Source organism: Pelobates fuscus, chromosome 10, assembly GCF_036172605.1.
Source record: "Pelobates fuscus isolate aPelFus1 chromosome 10, aPelFus1.pri, whole genome shotgun sequence".
NCBI lineage: Eukaryota > Metazoa > Chordata > Amphibia > Anura > Pelobatidae > Pelobates > Pelobates fuscus.
The window spans coordinates 45,455,148-45,479,503 of record NC_086326.1 but is presented as its reverse complement, the minus strand read 5'-3'; the positions used below and the strand labels follow the sequence as shown (position 1 = coordinate 45,479,503).

The window sequence follows — 24,356 nt, the reverse complement described above, 5'->3', positions numbered from 1 at the left end:
CTGGCACCTTTTTAAAAGGACACTCCAGAGCCATAAAGCACTTTATTTGTGAAGAGTGTGTGCTTTTTTACCCCCTTCATTTTCAAAAAGTGAAGATTTCAGTAGAAATTTACACTTTTCTAAATGAACCTTGTTACTCCCCCAGGCTGTCAATTTGAAATCATGTTATGTCCTGGTTGTTTCTCAGTGAAGCTAAACTCAAGGGGCAGACAATTGACAACACCTGCCTTTCAAATACTTCTTATTAAGTTGCAATAGTAAGACTTTGATTGGACAGCCACAGAAAGTCTGGGCGGGGTTAGAAGGGGAGGGCTTGCAAAGACTTCAGACAAGATATCTGCAGCTTTTACAAGCAGTTTTTAGATATTCCCCCTTTTTCCCTCTCCCCCACCCCCCAAAATATAATTGAATGTGTGCTTGTTTTCATTGAGGGTATGTTTACTAAACAGTGATCTTATTTATTTTGTATTTAGGCAGTAGAGTGTCCATTTAAATGTGCATTTTGTAGACTTTAAAAAAAAAAAAAAAAAAAAAAACTTTTTCAGACCTGAACCATTCACCAAAATGTAATTAGAGGGACTGGACATGTTCCTTCTTCTGATTTAGATTCTCTATTTTAGATTTGTGATAAAAGGGCATGCAGATAAATGGCTTAAGAAATAATGAATTTCAAAACATTCAGGCAAAGTTAACTGCTAGATCTGTAGCACTGCATTAGTTATGTGCTCTCAATTGCAGCTCAAAAACCATCGAAAAGAGAGCGGCTTCACAAGTACTGTGATGGACAAATTGATATTACTTATCAGGGGCCAACAAATTTTTCTGCGCTTTGTATTGCAGTTACTGGTCTGATCACTGCAAATTCATCAGTCTATGTTGCATTGATCACTGTTTGTCTCAAATTTCCAAAAACTAAACCCTTACACTACGTGTATTTTTCACACATTTAATTTGTAGCCCGAAAACAAAATGACAACCCATTGCTCAATTGATTTACTGTTGTTGTCTACCGAGATAAGCATATATCATTATTGAGATTGAGAGGCATTTATTATCTTACTTTGTTCCAGCATCTGCGTTTCCTGGGATTTGGTACAAGGCCCTGTCAGTTAACTAGCAATTATACTGTACCACACTGTCTCTCGGCCCCTCTCGTAAATAACAAGTGATTTCTAATGAATTGAAAGTATATGCAAACAACCCTTATAAGCCAGAGAGTGATTTCTCCTCCATTTTTATTGCCACCGTTTAACGATTATCAAAAAGTAATTACGGTGATTGAGATTTAATGTTATTCAAAATAATTGCGACTCACTACATATAAAATGAACAAAACTTTCTCTGTTAATTTATGGGGAGTCTTGGCAAGATACAAGCCAGAAAAAGATGCCATTGGGAGCAGCACTTCAGATAATGTTAGGCCATTTAAAAAAAAAAAAAAAATGCAGCAGATAGATATGTGTAGTCTATCAGGGTTGAGTCATATTTTTTTTCCTCGGCTATAGTGAGAAATTGGTTGTTGTCATAGATCACAGATACTGTACAAAGCTCTTATGAAAGATGAATTAATTTCACTAATGCTTTAATGCAAACCTTTCATGGGTAAGGCTGTACAGTGATAACCTTACCGCAATCTCGCCTTTCTCAATAGTGATTTATGTTGTCTTTTAGTTGATGAAACTGCCTGTGTTTGAGATCTGCTTGCTGCCTTAAGAAATCATATTATTGAAAAATCCTGAGAGACTCCCGTGTTACAAGCTGGAAGATACAGAATCTATATTTTTCTACATTGAATGTTATTGTTATTGGTATGCAATGCACATGGTATATTGCTTGCTTCCTCTGCACTGAGTGAAAATATTAAATAAGTAAGATGGTCATTGCTGTCACAAGCTTAGATGATGTATTCCAGATTGTCTTTGGATCTGTTGGCTAGTAGAAACTGTTAGATTATAGGTAATAGCAACATTGTATTTTCTAGCAACCGCTATAGATATTGTTTTACAGTTTTTGTTTTTATTAACGCCCAGTTTTTACATTTCGGAATTTGCATTGGCACAGCTTGGCATCTGATACAGATATAAAATATGCCATGATTCACTATGTGGGTTATCTTTGGAAGATGACAATGCTGCTGCTCATCTAGAAGTACAACAGTGGTATGTTGTTTTTTCCCAGCACACCTCACCCCTCTTATCACTTCAGGAGCTTTTAACGGGATGAATAATACAGAAACTGTCACTTGCAAAAAGGTGACCATTGTTGAGACATACAGTTCCACTTTTGAACAATTTATGCAGTGTACCACCATGATGGATGTGTAGCCATTTTATTTTTATCATTCTCCCCAAGTGAAGCTGGCTAGGTGTTATTTGCAGACTATAAACCGCTTGTGTTGGTTGTACCGAATGTTTTGTATATCCTTGTGTTCAATGGGTTGCCAAACTCGGTGACCTCTAAAGCTGCTCCAATGTCCCTTTAGGTGGCTTATGATTAGTCTGCTTCTCAATGTTCTTCTTGCATCACATTTTTGTCTGGTCTAGAAAGCGGTATTAGTAACTGTATCCGGTAATGGCTGTGTAGAAAAGCTAACTAGTTACAGTATCGGAAGAAAGCCCAATCTGTCCTTTACAAAAATGATTATAATATATATGGATGCACTAATTGGGAAAACTGGAACGTACAGTGTGAAACATACATTCATATAGCTGAAGAGCCTAAAAAAGGTTCAGTAACGAACACACAGAATCTCAGAAAAACTTCAGTCACTAAGGGTTCTGTCCAACTTTTAGACGTTTATAAAGACTTGACATCTTGATAAAAATGGAATTGAAATTTTGATCACTTGTTAACCACTGCATGTAGACAAAACAGCAGCATTTGATACTGAACTGAAAAGGTTTGAGTGTTCGTATGTGATATTTTATATCTTGATCCATCTCATACTTATTGGAGTGCAATATGTGTGTACACACACTCACGGCACATTTTCTTGGCATTATGTGAAAATGTGGCACTATGCTGTTGCTTTCCTTGTAGAGCATAGAAGATGCATGTAGGCTTTCTAGTTTTTGAAAATGATCATTTTTTTTTTTTTTTTTTTCAAAGTTCGTAATTCTGGCTTGACTGTAACTTTATGCAGACACTTCCCGTTGCCCATATCATTTTGTATCATAGTTAAGGTAAAGATTTTAAATTGTAAAACATAATTTTCCCTGTGTGTCTCGTTCTACTAAGCACTTCAACATTTCACATCTTGCGCCAAAAAAATGAAACTTAAAATCAGACCTGTAAATGAGACCTGTGATTTGGCACCTGGGAACTACACTGGTCCCCTAGCATATAACTGTGGTTTCTGAGAGAGATATTACTAGTTACATTTTAAGAATATTAAAGCACAACAAGGGCTATGTATCAAATGCCACAAAAATGAATCCTGAACATTATTACCTGGTTTTGCTATATGTGGCAGAGAAGCAGGGTTCCTTAATATCTTGAGGAAAAATTGATTCTTTATTATATCCTGCTACAGGGAAAAATGCCCCCTCACTATTTGTAATACTACAACTCCCATGATGTTTTACTAGCCTAAAGGTTGGCCACCCTCGGTGTAATCAAATAACGATCCTTGCTTTTGCCATGTAACCATAATACAAATTGCTGTCCGGTTCAGTAATAGTCACATTTGAGATGGACTGAGGATTATTTGTTTTTGTTTTTTCCAAGATAAGTGCAGTATCTAACAAAAATGTGTACTTGTCAACTACAAATTATTTGGATAGTACAATAGCACAGATTTTGAACCTGCCTCTAGGGCTACTTGACTATTGTGCAAACACAGTGTTTGAGTGCTGTGAGCCCTAGGTAGGACCCATATCAATACTACCCTTAATTCACTGAATGGTGGCAGAGTGAGCAAAAAACAGTATTAATATTGTAAAAGACCGTACTAAGATTGTAAGATTATGAATTTTTGCGGTTATATAGATTTTATAAACCATGCAAATGTTTGTCCCAAGATATTCGCTGCAGATAAGGATTTCTTTTATTGTTGAGGTATGAGGAACACCTGGCCAAAACACAATGTGTAAGAGAATGCAGTCGAAAAAAAACCTAATTTACCTTGCCCTCTGCTTAGTCTCTGCTCAGGTACCAAACAAATTTTAGTTAGTTTATGACAGTACAGAGGGAACCCTTCCTGTTTGCCTATTTGACTTGTTCCACACACAGTACAGTCTAGAACCAGAATACCGGGCACATAATGTAATGTAATGTAATTATTGCTTTTTCTCAAAAACTGCAATATTTTTCATCATACTGTTAAGGTGAGAGTGTCACGGCACCCAGATCAATTCAATTAGATAAAATGATCTGGGTGTCTATAGTGTCCCTTTAAGGGTAAAAACCTGGAGAGAAGACATATGTTCATAATATGTTCCTCGATAATTTGCAGAAGGACAGAAGTAATACTCATCATGTGATGCCAATTGTAGTTAGTTTGGTTCTTTCACTGGTTAAAGGTGATATTTATATCCACCCATAACTATGAGCCTGTGTATTTTTGGGGGGCCAGTTCTTAATTTTAAAGCTGATGTTGATCACTCTGTGGATCACTTTGGAAGTCAGCCCTTCACACCTCCTTTTTATTTGAAAATATACTTCTTGGTATATTTATGAAAGAACCTGGTACGGACTATGTTCTAGAACAAGAACCTTTCTTCTCTTCATCTTTACACTAGAGATGTTAACATTTGTTAATTGTTAACATGAATAAGTGTGAAATGAACATAGAGAAATCTATATAAGAACTGATTATCTTTTTTCCTATGCGATTGACCTACTGCACAGTAGAAACCCTACCCATGCTGATAACAAATCGAGTTAACATTCTTTATTTAACATTTAACTTTATTTTTAACAAATTGAATACCCGACATTCCCTCTAATGCCAGTAATATTAAGATTAAGAGTGTAGAGTTCATCATTTTACCCTGATTCAGTTGCAATTGTAGCTTGCCTGGGAAAATAATTTCTGATGACTGAAATAATAGGAACATTTTGTTTTCCCTTTGAGGAACTGTGTTTACTTATTTGTTTAAATAAGGATAGCATTTTAGGGGTATGAAGAAGAAAAACATTTAAGAAGATCCTATAAAACACTATTGTTTGGATCTAATCTCATAATACTATGCTGTTTGTTTTTTCTACAAAAAGTGTCATGTAGGCAGTGTTTCTCGTGTTTTTCCTATTTGCTTCAGCAAAACAGCCTTTTTGTTTAAGGATAAAAAATCCTTCAAATGGCAAATGCATATTTTTTTTCTTCTTCTTCTTAGTAATATTACTGATGTGATGTGTATTATTTCATGAATGCAATCAATGATGAAATAATCAGGAATAAAAAATGTTAAAAATGCACAAGATGGATAAAAAATAGCATAAAGATCAATTATTTTGGAGCATTAAAGTAAAGGCAGACAGATTGAATTTGTCACCAAGGTATAAAGGTGGCGTAACCAGTGCTGTATCTATCATGAGACTATCAAGACATTTGCCGGGGGTGGCAAAAAACACTGCCCCCATATGCCCACTCGGAAGCGAGTGTGACCGGGACCAACCTGGCGTCATTAATTGGCGCGCGCGCGTTTGTGAGTGAGCGTGTCAGCGTTTCTGTCAGTGAATGTGTGTGTGTCAAATCAGTGGGAGTGTGTGTGTGAAAACAGTGAGTGTGTTAGTCATTGAGTATATGTGTATCTGAGAGTGTGTGTCATTAAGTGGGTGTGTCTGGCTTTCAGTGATGTGTGTGTGTGTGTTTGTGTCAAATCTCTGAGTGTGTCAGTGAATGTGTGAATGTCAATGAGTATATGTGTATCTGAGAATGTGTCTGCCATTAATTGGGTGTGTCCGTGTGTGGCTGTCAGTGAAAGTGTGTGTTGGTTAAACAGTGTGAGATCCAATGAGTGTGTATGGGTCAGTGAGAGTGTGTGTGCTTAAAAAGATGAGGTAGGAAGAGGTGGAGTTCTAAGAGAAAAAGGTGCAGTTTAAAATGAATGGGTGTGGTTTACAGTGGATGGGTGGCTCTTAAACATGAAGAGGTGTGGCCTTGGCAGGAAAGGATAGGAAAGCAATTGCAACCGTTCTTATACTAGCCCTCATTATTTCATGCTACCTCTGATCTGTCCTCATATGCCAAACCATGACATCATGTTCTAGTATTAATGTATATTCTGTTCACCTTTAAAGCACATGTTTCCTCCTTTAACATGTTCAAACCCCAGTGAGATGCTCCTGAATTGTCTCCATATTTACACATTCAAGGATTTCCACACATCTTGAAAAATAAATTAATGGCCAGGTACCATAGCCAATGGAATTAAAATCGATGCAAACTCTTGCATCACAGCTGAAAAACATAATTGGTTTGAATGACCCAACCAATTACAGTTGGGATTGCATCTCTAAAGTATTAGTAAAAATGCTCTCTGTGTATGTAATGCCATTTCCCCTCTATAGAGTCTTGTGTATTTTGGGGATGGTATGGCCTACTTTTGTGTTGCATTTGTTTTAATTATTTTCTACTTTGAGCAAGTTTTTTTTTTTTTTTTTATGGATATCTATATTAAGTGGCTGAAGATGAGAATATGTGGGTTTCTTTTTATGTGTTACGTTAGTTAATTATTTTTGGGATTTAAAAACAAAAAAATGCAAAACCTCAGACACACTTAGCCAATCTTCTTTACCAGCATTGATTTTACTGTGATGTTTTTCTGCTATTGAATGTTGATATATATGCACTTCAAAATAAAGAATTAAAAAATAATACAAAAAAAAGAATATATGTATATAGTCTTGCACATTTGTAAACACTGCTTTTTGTGAGTGGGCATTTATTATGAGGTCAGCACATGATGTCACTGTTCCCAATATAGAAATGATATAGAATGTTTTTAGACTAGACTGACAAGCCTTTTGCTTTTAATTGGACACAGGCCACGTATCCTCAAATTAAAATATTGTCTTTGAAATGTACTCTATTTTACATGATTACAATGTCAGCTAAATATATTATTACATTGTGCTTTTGTCACTTGGTTTTGCTAAATTATGTTAATTGACCCACTTGTATTGCAAGTTGTTCATTCGGATGTTCATTCTGCATCGCCGTTCACAAACTTCTTAAAACATAATACTGAACTCCTCTGCAAGCCTTTCAAGATTTGTATATTTTTTATAACTGCAGGGGTGTTGACTGTAGGTCAAATATGATATGATGAAGAAATAATGAAGTGACAGATAGTTAGGACTGCCTCTTATCTCTAAATACATGGTAGTTAACATTGAATAATTTGATTTGGAATATGATAACTAATAGCAGATTTAGTTTCTCTGGGAGACTGCTTATGTATCTCGTGAGATGCTTAGAATCTATAAAAGAGTCATGTGTTTTTTGGAGCAAAGTGGGATTTAAAGAAAAAAAATAAACTTAACTGCTGATGAATTGAAAAGTTGATTTCTTAACAAAATAAATCTTTCCCGTGGAGGTTTACAAAACTATTTGTTAATGTATTTTTTTTAACAGATATTTCTTTCATCGACCCTAGTTTTGCAGGTGGGAGATATTGACACATTCGGGGAGATTAATGACAGTGTTGTAAACTGTTGTAAAAGTGAGACAAAGTTGTAAAAATGAAGCAATCCGTTTGCATTGCTTTTCTGATCACTATTCTTTGATACATTTTACGTTCATTCAAATTTACTGCAGTCATCAGATTATCACAAGGTTCTTCTGTTTTTGAGGCACATGGTCAATGGCACCTATGTTTCTTGCATTTGTCTGGTGCCCCCTATTGATATATACATAACATCACGAAGACAAAGCTTTATATATATTCATATTATAGCACATATCAAATCACAATTTCTCCTTTCCAATGACATCCAGGTTCTTACCTACACTAAAACTACTTCTTCTTTGTGTTTTATTTTCCAGAGTAAATCATCTAGAAAAGGTTTTATTCGAACGCGATGGTGTATAACTGACTGGTACGTTTCATTTATAATTTTTTTAAAATATATTATTCAGTAGCTAAGAAGAGCTAAATAAATTGTATCATAAAATAAATATATTTATACTACATTATTATGACATGGATATTGCAAGGTCCTCATTTATACTTATTCTTGTATAAAGGGTTTTTGTATGTGATTTTTATCGCCTTGCACATCTTTTCCAACTCCTGTAATGGCCATAGAGTGACACTTTTTGTATTAAGAATGGGGCGAATTGTGTATAGCTCGCACCTCATACGAGAGACATTTGGAAGGTTCTTATTTGGCAGAACTGTGCTATTTTCCTGTCTTAGAGACTCTGAAGTCAAATATAAGCTCCTTCACTATATGTATTAACTGATCAGCCACAACGTTAAAACAACCTGCCTAGTATCGTGTCCCCGTTGTGCTTCCAAAACAGCTCTGATGTGTTGAGGTATTGCCTCCACCTGACCTCTGTCCTGTGGTGTCTGGCACCAAGACATTATCAGCTGATCGTTCAAGTCCTGCAAGTTGGAAGGTAGAGCCTCGATGTATCGGATTTGTTGTTCCAGCACATTCCACGATGCTCAATTGGATTGAGATCTGGGAACTTTGGAGGCCAAGGCAATACCATGAACTTTGTCATGCTCATCAAACCATTCCTGAACAATTTTTGCAGTGTGGCAGGGTCTATTACTCTAATGAAATAGGCCAATGTCATCAGGGTACACCATTGCCATGAAGAGGTGTACCTGGTCTTCAACAATCTATACGTGGTACGTGCTAAAGTGACATCCACATGAATGGCCGACCCAAAGTTTCCTTGCAGAACATTTCCCAGAGCATAACACTGCCTCAGCCGACCTGCCTCCTTCCTATAGTGCATCCTGCTGCCATCTCATCCCCAGGTAAACAGCAAACATACCCACTATCCACCTGATTTAAAAGAGATTGTGATTGATCAGACCAAACACCTTTTTTCCATTGCTCCGTGATTTAGTTCTGACACTCACGTCTCCATTAAAGGTGCTTTTAGTGGTGGACAGTGGTCCAAATGGGCACTCAGACCAGTCTGCAGCTATGCAGTCCAATACGCAGCAAACTACTATGTAGTCTTTGTTCTGACACCTTTCTATCATGGCCAGCATTCAGTTTTTCAACAATTTGAGCTGCACTAGCTCTTCTGTGTGATCAGACCCGATGGGCAAGCCTTTGCTGCCCACGAGCATTAATGAGCCTTGGGTGCCCATGCCCCTTATGCCATTTCACCAGTTGTCCTTCCTTGCCCCACTTTTGGTAGGTACTAACCATTGCATACCGGGCAAGACGTGCCATTTTAGAGATTTTCTGACCCACTTGTCTAGCCATCACTATTTGGCCCTTGTCAAAGTCACTCTAATATTCCTGTTTGACCTTTTATCCTGCTTCCAACACATGAAATTCAAGAACTGACTGTTCACTTGCTGTCCTATACATCCAACCCCTTGACAGGTGCCATTGTAACGATATAATCAATGTTATTCACTTCACCTGTCAGTGGTTTTAATTCCGCTACAGAATTTGTTGGCGCTATATAAATAATAAAATAATAATAATAATAATAATATATCTGTAATTTTGCTCTGAGTGTGTTTATTAATTTGTTATAGAGGTGATAGAGCTCTGAGAGTTCTGGTACTATCTAATAAATCATTTGTGCTGGTCTGCCATGCTAACCCTTGTGAGAGTGAATGTGGGTTCAAGAATTGATCATCAGCCAGTATTCTAAAATCAGAATGTCATGGCCATAACAGTCTTCCTTTCCCTCTTGTCCTACAGTGCCTTCGACTTGGTAAACATTCATCTTTTTCATGATGCTTCCAATTTAGTTGCTTGGGAATCCAGCCCATCTACCTACTCAGGAATACGGCAGAAGGCTCTTAGTTATGTATTAAATAGGTATGTATAATGACCTGTATGTAGCCGTATGTGTTTGTTTAGTGCTGATGGCTCTTAGTTCTTCTTTCTTCTTTCTGAATAAAAATAGCTTAAATAGTAACATGCACATTTATGTAGGAGTGTTTACCTCTGACTTGAATATGATTTGTTTCTTCCAACCAGGGGCGGGCTGGGAAGGGGGGCAGGGAGGCAATTGCCCCCCCAGGCCGCCCTAAACCCAGGGCTGCCCACACCCAGCAAAAAAAGGAAAAATCTGAATCCCCTGCTTCTGGCTGAGGAGTCAGATTTTTCAACTTACCTCACTCTTCCTGCAGTCAGTGGAGTCGGCCGGCCTCTCCTGATGATGTCAGGAGGAGGGGGCGTGACTTCCACTGCTCTTCTCACAGGACCGCTGGGGAGTCTGGGAGAAGAGCAGAGGAAGTCACGGCCCCATCTCCTGACATCATCAGGAGAGGCCGACTTCACTGGCTGCTGCTGTTTGCTGCTCCTGTTGGCTGGTGTCTACCCCTCCCTGGCCTAAGGTAAGACTCAGGGAAGGGGGAAATACACTTTAGTGTTTTTTTTTTTATTCCCCTCCTCAGCCCTGTCCCCTTAGTCAGCCCCTGCCCCCTCCTCAGCCCCTGTCACCCTTTCTTCAGCCCCTGTCACCCTTCTTCAGCCCCTGTCACCCTTCCTCAGCCCAGTCCCCTTAGTCAGCCCCTGCCCCCCCTCCTCAGCCCCTGTCCACTTAGTCAGCATTTGCCCCCTCCTCAGCCCCCGTCCCCTCCTCAGCCCCCGTCCCCTCCTCAGCCCCTGTCACCCTTCCTCAGCCCAGTCCCCTTAGTCAGCCCCTGTCCTCCCTCCTCAGCCCTGTCCCCTTAGTCAGCCCCTGCCCCTTCCTCAGCCCCTGTCCCCTCCTCAGCCCCTGACACCCTTTCTTCAGCCCCTGTCACCCTTCCTCAGCCCCTGTCACCCTTCTTCAGCCCTGTCCCCTTAGTCAGCCCCTGTCCCCCCTCCTCAGCCCCTGTCCCCTTAGTCAGCCCCTGTCCCCCCTCCTCAGCCCTGTCCCCTTAGTCAGCCCCTGCCCCCTCCTCAGCCCCTGTCCCCTCCTCAGCCCCTGCCCCCCTCCTCAGCCCCTGTCCCCCCTCTTCAGCCCCTGTCCCCCTCTTCAGCCCCTGTCCCCTTAGTCAGCCCCTGTCCCCACCTCAGCCTTAGTCAGCCCCTGTCCCCACCTCAGCCCGTCCCCACCTCAGCCTTAGTCAGCCCCTGTCCCCACCTCAGCCCCTGTCCCCACCTCAGCCTTAGTCAGCCCCTGTCCCCACCTCAGCCCCTGTCCCCACCTCAGCCCCTGTCCCCACCTCCCCTTCGTCAGCCCCTGTCCCCTTAGTCAGCTCCTACCTCAGCCCCTGTCCCCTACCTCAGCCCCTGTCTCCCCTCCTCAGCCCCTGTCCCCTTGGTCAGCCCATGTCCCACCCTTTCCCTGCTCCTTTCCCCCCTCTCAGCTCCTGCCCCCTTCCTCAGCCCCATGCCCCCCACCACAGCCCCATAACATCCCCACTACAGCTCCTCTCCCCCAATTGCAACCCATATTACCCACACCACAGCCCCTTTTCCAAATTGTAGCCATCAACTTGCTTCAGTCCCTATCCCCCCGTACATTTCCTAAACCCCCAATTACAGCTTATACCCTCCACTACCACCCCCTGTCCCCCACAACAGCCCTGGCCCCTTACTCAGCCCCTGTCCACTGGTTTTAAAAGTGTAATGTTTGGGTGTGTGTGTATGAGTATGTCTGTGTGTGTCAGTATGTCTGTGTCAGTCAGTATGTCAGTGTGTGTGTGCGACAGTATGTGCCTGTCATTGATTGTCTGTTTAGGTGACTGCTCGCTCCCCCCACCACCCCCACCCCCCTCCCAACCCCACACACACACTTTCAATCACATGGGAAAGGTGTTTTTACTCTCCTCTTGGTGCAATGGGCCACTTGACTGGATTTGCCCCCCCAGGCCTAAGGCTGCCAGCCCTCCCCTGCTTCCAACCAATGTACAACCCAGAGGTTAGAATTCACTAAATAAAGCCCTTATCTACTGACTTTGTGAGAACCTTTAAGCATTTCTTAGAATTTCGGTCTACTCAACAAATCCTTATTTATTTATTTATTTATTTATTTTGTCAATCTTTCTTTTATTATGGCATACGCGTTATGGGGTACAAAAGAGAAAGCGGAGGCATTGTGGGGTAACATGAGTTAATGATAACAAGATGGTGTGCAATGCACCTCAAAGACAGATCGCCATAGTTTTTTTTTTTTGCAAAATCGTCATGTAAACATACAAGCGTGGTTGTTAAAATAACAGGACATGTAACAAGTTATACGCAGACAAATGCACATTTTCAAATGGTATATCCTTCTGTGTATGCTGTAGTACAGCTTGCGTTACAAGTATTTGCTTGCTTACTAAGATGAACTAAACTATGTGCTGGAGATGATATGAACATAAAGGAACATAACTTAAACCTATGTTACATGCAGGGTTATACGTAGTGTAGTGTAGTGTACTGCAATCGGTCGAGGAGTATATTTACGAGTCGTTGCAGGAGAAGGAACAAATTAAATAAAAATTAATGTAAGCAGCTAGTTGCTCGTGCGATGAGTGGTAGTGAGAGACATATATGGCCACGACAGTGTTTGCAGGTAGTTTGCTGGACACTGCAAGTCTTAGCGGTCCGTACATCACATATTTTCCAAGGAATTAAAATGAAATTAACAGATTGACATAAACAAAAATTTTAAAATTATGCAGGCTGCTGGGTCTAATGAGCATGGGACAGTGTTAGGGTTACTGGCGCTGAAGAATGTGGTCGGTGGGATAGGCAGGTTATGCTCTGTGTCCCATGCTTGCCTAAACGGTGAGGATTAGTCGTATAGCAAAGAAGAGTTACGGGAAGAGAGAAACTGAAACCAAAGATGCAATGCTCTGCATTGCGTACATCGGCTTGTGTGGCCTTTATGCTAACAAGCTCTAAAAGCTTGATTTTCGCAGTAGTTGTTACGTCTAGGAGAATCTCCCGAAAACATAGCGGGAGTTTTGCTGAGTATTCGTTTCTGCTAGTTATTGTATCGGATAGGTCGAGCTTAATACAGAGATCGGCTAGTGTTCGAGCTTACGCCCTAAACTACACTCGATTCACATTGTGCTAACCGTATGAAATAATAACAGTAATGAAGCTGTGATAAACACTGCCATTAAACAAGTAATATAACGTTATTCGTAGTTAGCGGCCTAGGCAACAATGCAAAAAATACATGTTAGGGGCATAGGCAACTGTCCTTAACAATGGTGTTCCTGTTTGGGACAGTAAAGCTGAATAGCTCATAGCAGTTCAGTGGTGTACTGTCACAGTGTGGGATATTTTGTAATATGCCAGTCCAGATGGCGTATGCTCCAAGGCCCGGTGGTCCCGGTGTAACATGCACGAGGTGAGTGCGACTGGGCCAAGTCTCTGAGTGTCCCAAAGTCTCTATGCATAGGCCTCTGGAGTGGAGCTCTGGGGTACAAACGGAGCGCTCCGATCTGGATCCCAAGTGTGGGTGCGTTCAGGGGAGCAGGTGTTGGCATTGCCCGTTGTGGTTGACTCCTTCGGTGTTAGCAGATCTTGGGGTAGGTTTAGTAGCCGGAGAAAGGCCGGGGCGTCCCGTATGTCTTGGATGCTGTGTGTGGTCGACCCTCTTGTGACCGATAGATTCCTGGGAGGTCGCCACCGATAGTCCAATTTGTGGGCCCGGAGGAGTAAGGTGAGGGGTCTGAGCGTTCGGCGCCACGCCAAGGTGCTGCTGGATAGTTCCGGGTACAGGGAGATTTCCATGTTCTCAAACCTGAGGGGGGTCTTGCCTCTGAAGGCTGCGAGGATCATCGCTTTGTGTCCGCTGTTACGGAGGTTCAAGATGACATCCCTCGTAGCAGTGTTTGGTACATTTGAGGGTTTGGGGATTCGGAAGACCCCCACTGGGGTGATCGTCTCATGCCGCCCCTGCGGCAGGGTTGTGAGTAGTATGCGGTCGACTAGTTTTGGCAGTTCGGCGTCGGCGATGGCCTCTGGAATTCCCCTGATTTTAAATTAGAGACGCGCCTGGCGTCCTCCAGGGCCGCGAGGCGTTGTTCGTACTGCCGGTTTTGGTGCTCCAGGTCTTGCACCGTGTGGTGTAGCGCGGAGATTTCCTGGGCTTGGGCTAGCGATGAGCCTTCTAGCGTGGTGATGCGGCCTGTCAGGCCTTGCAGGTCCGCGCGAAGCGCTGATACCTCCTCGCGGAAGCTGTTTTTCAGGTCCGCCATCATTCCTTTCATAATCGCCACGGTGAGCTGTTCTGGTTCTGCCCTTTTACTCAGGCGTTTAGTCTGCCGCGGTGGGTCGGGAGGTGGCAGGTATCCCCCTTCTTCCTCCTCGGATACTTCCTCGGAGAAGTCCGAGCACCCTCCGTGTTGGGCCGCCATGTTGGCCTCTGTGGCTCCTCGTGCGTGCATCCACATTTCCCCGATCGTTAGTCCCAGGGAGAGCTTGTGTGGTACCGGTCTTTTCCTCTTTTTCCCCATTAGGTTACTTGGCGCGTGCTAGTGAATTAGTGGGATAATGGGGTAATTACAGGCGTTTTTCGTTGTTTGGGGCTCGGAGCTCCGTTTACATGCATCTGGTTTCTTCAGCGTTCAAACCGGAAATCTCCTATTTATTTTTTTTATTCACCCATTTCCCATATAGCCACCTTAATTACAAGATTATTCTCTCTCACTACAGAACACATTAGTTAAATAACCAGTGTTGTTCACTGGTTAGGTGTTTTTCCTATACCCGCCATTTTATTTTTCTTATATTCACCAAATATTGCTTATTGTCTGTCTTCCATTATTTTATTTTGCTATTTAATTTTGATGTGTCCCTCCCCCCAACCCACCTCCATGTGTATAAAAAAAAGTGTTTTTTGTTTTTTATATGTGCACCTTTTCTTTTCGACCATTTTTTCACTGTCCGAATGGCGGGTTTTCTGTAACAGATAATCCTCTTTTACAATTTTCTTTTTTGTTTAAGGAATAAAAAATAAATAATGAGAATATATATATATTTTTTTTACACCCCCCCCCCCCCCTAGTAATATTAATTATATTTATTATTTGCTGAATTAATACATGATAAAATCATCAGAGAAAAAAACCCCACAAATTCCAGAGGAGTAAAAAGTGTTGGAAAGATATATAATTTTGGTGCATTACAGAAAAGTCACCAATGTTTATAGAGTGTTGTAATACTTTCATGCATAGGAAAATAGCACACAAATTCTGCACAAACGTAAAGGAGAATATGACACTGTGTATGTGTGTATATATATATATATATATATATATATATATATATAACTCCCATTTTATATGTTTTCCAAGTTCATTACATATCCTGATTCATATACATGTTTCTGCTCAGCCACCCCAGTGCAAATGTAAAATTCTCTCCCTACTCTTGATACTTCCAGCAGGGGTCACTAGTTAGTCCGGCATCTCCTGCTGCCTCTTTATGTCAGGTCCTTTGCTAGAGAAGTATAAGCATAGACTTAAAACGTTCACACTTTATCAGAAACCTGCCTTTGTGTTTGATGGTAAGCTCTGCGGGAGACCATTAATTATGAAGGATTTCTGGGGGTTATGCTGACCACTCTTAAGTGATCTGTGAGAAGATGGATTGCAGATTAATTATATTTTCCACGTATCCTCCCATACCCTGTGTGTAAAAGTTTAATGAATACAATCGCAGTTTGCCACAAACTCTTGCATCTAAATGATTGTCATACGATTGTAATGATTCTGCTTTTTCTAGAAAGGGTTATTGTCGTTTACATTTGGTAGATGACAACAAAAGACAATAATGTTTAAACTGTTTTTTGATTTTAAATTTGATATTTAAAAGCCTATCTAGTGAAGTTTAAATATATATTTAAGCTTTTGTCCATTTCATATATTTATTATTCCTATTGTGTTTTTATGTTAGCTCATTTAAGCAGGGTCCTCGTCAACCTATTGGTCATGTAACATTTTGTAATTGTATCATTTATTGTTACATTTTCCCCTTTTTCTAATATTGTAAAGCTCTGTGGAATAAGTTGTGGCACTATATAAATGCCAAAAATAATAATTGATTTTTTTTTTTTTTTAAAGTGTCTATGCAGTTCCTCCCTACTGTCCTTCAAATTTGTAATCTTTACTGCTTTGTAGTAATCTTTACTTCTCCATAGGTAAAAAAAAAACTAATGAAAATTGATAGCAAAAAAACGTTGTCTATGCATTAGCTTGGAATTTGGCTAGAACACTGTGTTGGGGTAATTTCAGTGTCAATAAAATGGCAGGTGCACTTTAATGGCACTTTAACCTTCCTGCTCACACTTTGTGCCCGTCATGTTTGCTACTGTAAATGTAACCAGTGTAAACGTAGGGAAGCATGTTGAATTCCAATGCATTGTTTGCTGCTTGCTTCATTAAACTAATTTTTGTCTCCAGACCCCCCACGATGGCAGCGATGCGGGAATGAGACTGTAGTATTAGTGTTAACTTTGGGTCAGAGATGTTGTGATGGATATCATTAAAATGTGACTCTGCCAGAAAAAAAAAACATTCCTTGGCTCCCAAAAGTCCAGGCAGGGAAAGCACTGCATTCTAGGTGTCTCTACCACTTGTGGAATGACATTCACACGAATTGCTTATTTTCAGCAGGCAGCCAGCCGCAGATCCGGACCTCCATAGTGAAATGATGGGCTGAGCAACACAAAAGAGTAGTTCTGTAAAAGCAGTGAATAATGACTAACCCTTTTCATCAGCACTGCTAACCTTTTGGCAGCCACCGGCAAACTCTATTCTGATCGGCTGATTGGGGAGGACAATACACTGAAGCTCACTTTGAATGAATGCTGCCACCAACAGTGCCCCTATTCAGGTTTTTGGGAACCATCTTTCACCATTGTCTAACACCACTCCTCCAGACAGTAGAAAAGGGGAAAGTGAGAACATATATTGGGGGGTGCTTCTTTTCTTGCTTGTAATCTCCTCTTAAAGCTGCATATATCTGCATTTCCAGCTGAGCAACAGGAGCCATACAGTGGCAGATAAACACTGAAGAGAGGTTTCAAGTCAGGCCTTTAAATCCCCTTAACTGCATGGCCTAATGGAGATTTAGTGCCCCTGAAAACAGAAGCTGATAAGTCTTTTCCTCCAAAGCCTTTAAACTGCTAAAGAGCATTTAACAGTGAGGAGCTTCAAAATCAGAGAACAATGGTGAAAAGCAAAACGTTTAATGAACGAAAGGTTTTTTTTGGTGAAAGACTTTTCACCGCTGACCGAAGTCTGTTTTAGTTCTATCCCTGACGTCTGATTGGTACATGTCTGTCTTGCAGGGAAGGATAAGTCCAGGCTCAGACGATTGATATCCAATCGGGTAACTTCTCAAATTGTTTTAGAATGCTGTAAAGACATCTCTGAATATCTGCATATGGCTCTCCCTAAAAGGGTGACAAATGATGAAATGACACTTGTAATATATACCTTGGAAATACCAGGGCTATTGCTTTTTAAACATTTGTGTTTCTCATTGGATCCTGAATGGATTAATGAGCACTGGGGACCATAGATTTATTGGTGAATGCCAGTAGCCTTTGAATAAAATGATAATAATCCAGATTTGCAAACCTCACACGTCCCTTCTTCATTCATGCTATGTAGACCATTAACCCAAGAAGAATAATCAGAAGAATAAAGAAGAACTTTTATCTTCCACTTACTTGAAAGCAAAATGTGTATCTGAGGGGGGCCTTTTCTAGTCACATTGAATCTTTGAGTTGCATAAAGTGTTTTATTGTAGGAAAGAAAAGTTAAAATACCCTCCTAAACATGACCTTAAAAGGTTGTGATATTCTCATGTAGATTTTATTATGATATTAAAGGGACTCTCCAGTGCCAGGAAAACAACCCGTTTTCCTGGCACTGCAGGTCCCCTCTCCCTCCCACCTCCCATCCCCAGTTGCTGAAGGGGTCAAAACCCCTTCAGTGACTTACCAGAGGCAGCGACGATGTCCCTCGCCGCTGCTTCTTGGTCCACCCACGCTCCTCCTCGTCCCCACGTCAGCCGGCCAGGGAGACTGATCCCGCCCACCGGCGGGGGAGACCTAATGCGCATGCACGGCAATGCCGCGCACGCGCATTAGACCTCCCCATAGGAAAGCATTGAAAATGATTTCAATGCTTTCCTATGGGGATTTTAGCGACGCTGGAGGTCCTCCCATAGCGTGAGGACGTCCAGCGACGCTATAGCACAAAATCTCTGCTATAATCCCAGGAGAGCCCTCTAGTGGCTGTCTAGTAGACAGCCACTAGAGGAGGAGTTAACCCTGCAAGGTAATTATTGCAGTTTATAAAAACTGCAATAATTACAGTTGCAGGGTTAAGGGAAGTGGGAGTTGGCACCCAGACCACTCTAATAAGCAGAAGTGATCTGGGTGCCTGGAGTGTCCCTTTAAGGGGCGCAGTGGTTGCAATTTGGTGCAAACCTTGGAAGTGGTACTCTTTTCTTTTTTCTTTTTTTTTTTTTTATATGAATATAATACAAAGTGCCAGCATAATTTTGCTCCAACCGTGTGACGTACCTTTCTCCTAGTTTTTTCAATTGGAAGCTAGTAATAGGCTGAAATCTTAGCTGACACTCTTAGCCCAAGCCAAGGCTTCTTCACTGAGGCCTACGACTTCGCCGGAATAAGAGGGGAGTCCACGGGAGTGGGATTAAGTTGTTATGGTGCCTAGAGTGTTCCTTTAATTTGTTTAAATCATACTTGATCACACCTTGTTAACTCCATGGAATTAGATCATACTCGGCCAACATTGGAATGGCAAACACACTAGTCTTGGGTACCCCTGGAATTCTGACAGAACTGACTAGATCAAGTCTGCTGAACCCATTTTAAAACATGATACTTTTACATATTTCTGCATATACTATTCCTTTTTGTTATTTTTAAACCCAGGGATAAAGATCCACTAATCAAAGTCACTTTTGACCGTACCCAATTTTCCAGAATGCTATTGTGGTAATTTCTAAATTAAACACATTGTGCAATAAGAAAAGTTTAAAAAGTCAGCTCTTTTTCTGGAAGTGTGTAGGGAAACCGTATGAGTCGTAGCCAGGGGAAATGTGGTTAGGGTTACTCAAACAAAATGATTAAACTTCTAAATGGCAAGCAATTGTGCAGTGAGACTCGGTAGGCGTATGATCTATACAGTAACCACTACATTAAGATAAAAGTTGTTTTGGTCCTTAGCGTGTCCCTGTAAATATATCCAAATACTTCAAACAGTTACTATTTGAATGCGCGAGCAGCTCTTGACGCACATGCGCATTCGGGTTTGACGTCGGCAGGGGGTGGAAAGTTTCCCAGCACGGAGAGAGCCCGGCGCTGGAGAAAGGTAAGTGGCTAAAGGGGTTTTAACCCATTCAGCCCAGTGGGAAGGGGGCCCTGAGGGTGGGGGGGGACCTAATGACCCTATAGTGCCAGGAAAATGAGGAGCACAGCAGCTGAGTGGTTGTGAGATTTGGCGCTCACAGTATACAATTACATCCATAAATGAGGCTGTCAGTTAGAATTTGTCTATCTAATCTATTTTCCTATCTAATAAATCTATCTAATCCATCTGTTTAAGACTATATGATTCTCTCTTCCCAGTTCCTCTCCTAGTTTATCAATAAGGGGCTACATTAATGGCAGCGGCTACAATTAGTCTCGACACTGCTTTGTGATGGGGGGTCCCACATTCAACAGTGTCAGGGGTGCGGTGTGAGATGATTTGCATTTTGACATAATTAAAAACAAATAGATACTGTGTGTCTATGTATAAATATAATGTGTGTGTGTGTGTATATAGTGTACGTACTCATTCATTTGCTCGTCTCTAAAATTGTATGTTGTCAGAATTAATTTTAAAGAGGTGTGATTTTTGTCTGGTATTTACTTTATTTAATAAGGTTAAGTAGATTCAGAATGTCAAAACATTATTATTCCTGGGGGACAAAAAAAAGTTATCCCTCCCATGTTTGGTTAAACCCTTTGTTCGTCCCTCCCTACAAGTGTCCGGTGTCTTTATTTATTTGGCGTATCTTATTGCCAGTTTAAAAGCGTTTGCACTCACTAAACAGAACCTCGTGTAACTGTCCAATCGAGTTAAACTTCCCTTTTGTGATACTAGAACCTTACAGCTTCATATGCAACTGCTCTGTGTATATGATGTAGCATTTACTCCAGGGTATTAGCAAAAAGTTGTCCATCCAAATGCTCACGCTATTGAAATTTTCTGACTTTGTCCACTGAAATCCGGAGCGTGAAATTAGATTTTGTTTTAAGAATGTGACAGCGTCCTTTCTGTTTTCCTTTTGAAATGTTGCTTGCTTTAATTCGACAGAGAAACATTTTTACATTACATTTGTGAAAACTCTGGCTTAAAGCAGCCTTTTAAGGCCTTCATTATTTTCTCACAAATGTAGTCCATTGTCGCACAACTGAAGTTAATTTGATCAACATTGGGACATTTAACTTTTATGTCCAGTCAAAAGCCCTGTTTCATGCTCATTTTGGGCATTGAAAAGGAATGATTGCCTTCAAAATAATGTTCCGATTAACAATTCGGAGCAATTAGTTTCCCAGGGAGAGGAGATGTGATGCACAGGCTCCACACAACTATTCTTTGTCATTTTATGGACACTCATTAGTCATCTGTCAGTTTGTCTCAAAGACTCCTCCAATCTAAATGTTTTTCTTTGGGCTTTTCCCAGAACTTACTGTTGAATGGGACATCAGCGAAGCCACTTAGTTTCTAGGCAAAAGTGGGTTTCATGCCAAAGAACTGGGTCATTAACCCTACAAGTGCCTCTCACCTCCCCCCTCCCTGGATGTGCAGCACAGTTCAGAGAAAGGTTTTGCCCTTCACTTTGGCACTTAAAATGTTAAGGAAGTTGAAGGAGTGGCAAACAGCTCTCCATAATTTGAAGACTTTTATTGCTCAAATTAAACCATGTCCTCTATGTTTAATGTAGCTGTTTAAATCCAAAGTATCAGGTTGTTTGGTTGTACTGTGGTCAAAAATAAGTTATTTACAAAACTCTGAATTCTCTCAATTTAAAGCAGAATGGCAAAAAAATATGTAATAATAGCCAAGTTGTGAAAATAACTGACTTAGAAATTAAGACTTTATTAACCCCTTAAGGACACATGACGTGTCTGACACGTCATGATTCCCTTTTATTCCATAAGTTTGGTCCTTAAGGGGTTAAAGGAACACTATAGTCACCTTAATTACTTTAGCTAAATAAAGCAGTTTTAGTGTATATATCATTCCCCTGCAATTTCACTGCTCAATTCACTGTCATTTAGGAGTTAAATCACTTTGTTTCTGTTTATGCAGCCCTAGCCACACCTCCCCTGGCTCTGATTGACAGAGCCTGCATGAAAAAAAAAAACTGGTTTCACTTTCAAACGGATGTAATTTACCTTAAATAATTGTATCTCAATCTCTAAATTGAACTTTAATCATATACAGGAGGCTCTTGCAGGGTCTAGCACGCTATTAACATAGCAGGGGATAAGAAAATCTTAATTAAACAGAACTTGCAATAAAGAAAGCCTAAATAGCGCTCTCTTTACAGGAAGTGTTTATGGAAGGCTGTGCAAGTCACATGCAGGGAGGTGTGACTAGGGTTCATAAACAAACTCATAAACAAACTTTATAAACTTCATAAACAACTCCTAAATGGCAGAGGATTGAGCAGTGAGGCTGCAGGGGCATGTTCTATACACCAAAACTGCTTCATTAAGCTAAAGTTGTTCAGGGGACTATAGTGTCCCTTTAAAGTTCATAGTTTAATAAATAACCCTGTATGTGTGTCACCTCCAAGTAAAATATCAGGTTTTTGAAAACTGCATTAAAAAATATATATATATATTTCTACATGACCTCTTTTGTAATAATATGGATAGTGACACTTTTTCGTTACTCTTTTGCCTTTCTCAACACTAAATGTGTTGTGTGCATTTTGCCTTCTCTATATACTGTAACTCTGCTCTTCCTATGTCTTGGCATTTTTGTTTTTTTTTGTCATTATACATTCATCAGTGTAATGCTGCTGTGGTGAGGTTTTGTTTTTTGTATATTTTCTTTCCTTGTTTTGCTTATTGCATCTTATTTAATCTTTTTCTTGGCTGTATGTCTGTAGAATCGATGTGCCGCATTTTTTCACATGATCTCTGTACCTGTTACTGCTCTTCTGTTTACCATCATTTTTTACTTATTTTGTATTCAGTAAATCATTTCCCCTTGCTAGTCATGGTGGCACTGACTTAACAGGGCTTATATTAATTATATCCTCCCTCCTTAGATATGCAGTGTCTTTCTATCAATCCATTCTTCCATCCATCCGTCCCACAAATCAGCTCCTGTTCCTGTAGTTGTCAAGTGGCAGGGCATTCTAGAGCAGCATAATCTGTTCTCCTAACTTTTCCTTCTTCTGTGCTCACTTCAACGATTCATTGGGATCTATCATACTGGTGATAAGAGATTGTGGAGAGACTCCATATATTAAAACTAGCCTATCTATCGCTACTGTGCTAATGCAGACTCTTCAGAATTTAGTTCAGTCACATCCTCACCATCATCTCTTGTCACAAACAAGATCACTCAGATTTTATAAGTCAAGGATCAATGTTTCCCAACAATTCTCAACATTTACTACTTATGTCTTGAAAACTGAGAATATGTTTTTAACTTCTGATTTACTTGTGACTTTGGATTAACGGTTGAAGCTATGTTAAATGTGTGAGGAAAATTGGGTAGTTTCACTGTATGAAGATCTAGAAGAAATGCTTATATTGGTGTCAGGGCCGGCCCAAGTCATTGTGCTGCCTGGGGCCAAGGATGAAATGCTACCTTGCACACATCCAGGAGATGCAGTGTGTATAGTGAATGTTTTGTATATATGTGTATAGTGGATACAGTGTGTGTGTGTAGTGGATGTGTTGATGCAGTGTAGTGGATGTTGTGTAGTGGGTGCAGTGTCTGTGTTTGTGTAGTTGATGCAGTGTAGCGTGTGCAGTGTCTGTGTTTGTGTAGTTGATGCAGTGTAGTGAATGCAGGTAGTGTGTGGTGGATGCAGTGTCTGTGTTTAGTGCATGTAGTGTGTGTAGTAAATGCATTCAGTGTGTGTAGTAAATGCATTCTGTGTGTGTAGTAAATGCATTCTCTGTGTGTAGTGCATGTAGTGTTTGCAGTGTCTCTAGTTGTGCAGTGTTTGTGTGTAGTGTATGCAGTGTCTGTGTCTGTGTGTGTGTGTGTGTGCAGTGGGGCTGTGAGGGTTGATCATTTTTTTTGTTTTTGTTTTTAAAGTATGGTTTAGAGTATTTCCCCCTCCCCTGCCTTTTACCTGTGGTCAGGGAGGGGGACACTGGTTTCCATGGTGGTCCAGTGGCACATTTTGTCCTGTGGAGAGGGGATGTGAATCTGCAGGAGGAAGAACAGATCACTGGGCCCCCTCTCCACAGAACAAGGCAGCGTGGGCCCAGAATTGCAGTAATCGCTATATATATGCATAGGCGGCCCAGGCCACACAGCAGGCACTTTAAAAGTGCCGCCTGGAGCCATCGCTACACTGCTGCCAATGGACGGACTGGCCCTGATTGGTGTGTCTTGCGATATAATTTATCTGGAATCTCCTAGCATCTAAACAGAATGTAATGAAGGTTTCAAACCAGCTTTCTTTGTAGAAAATTAATACTTTAGGCGATTATAGGAATCTTTTACTGTCAGATCAATTATTCATGTCTGATCAACACAACGGGAACTGGCTGCTAGATACGCTTGTTTAACATTAAACTATTAAAAATGGTTTAACAATGAATGTAAGGACACTTAAATCACTCTATCCATTCCCATAAGATGGAGTGGTTATAGTGCCTACAGTGTCTCATTAAAGGAACAAAAATCACTTCACCATTATTTTGTTAAACCAGCAAACATTTTTAACCCCTTAGTGACAAGACTGTTTTTCAATTTTCTTACCGTAAAGGACCAGGGCTGTTTTAACATTTCTGCGGTGTTTTTGTTTAGCTGTCATTTTCCTTTTACTCGTTTACATTACCCACACATATTATATACAGTTTTTTCTCGCCATTAACTGGTCTTTCTGAAGATACCATTATTTTCATCATATCATATAATTTAGTAGAATTTTTTTTTAGAAAATATGATGAAAAAATAAAAACACACCTTTTCTAACTTAGACCCCCAAAATCTGCTACGCATCTACAACCGCCAAAAACCACCCGTGCCAAATAGTTTCTAAGTTTA

General features: G+C 40.7%; 1 protein-coding gene across 2 annotated transcripts in view; it reads left to right on the top strand.

Annotated features, from left to right (window-relative positions):
• Nucleotides 1-24,356, top strand: part of INPP5A (inositol polyphosphate-5-phosphatase A) — a 474,649-nt gene that overhangs the window by 283,400 nt on the left and 166,893 nt on the right. For both annotated transcript variants that reach the window (XM_063433731.1, XM_063433732.1), the window contains exons 7-8: nt 7,988-8,040; nt 9,847-9,966. In XM_063433731.1, the coding sequence (XP_063289801.1) occupies nt 7,988-8,040; nt 9,847-9,966 (173 nt within the window). The remainder of the gene's footprint in view (nt 1-7,987; nt 8,041-9,846; nt 9,967-24,356) is intronic.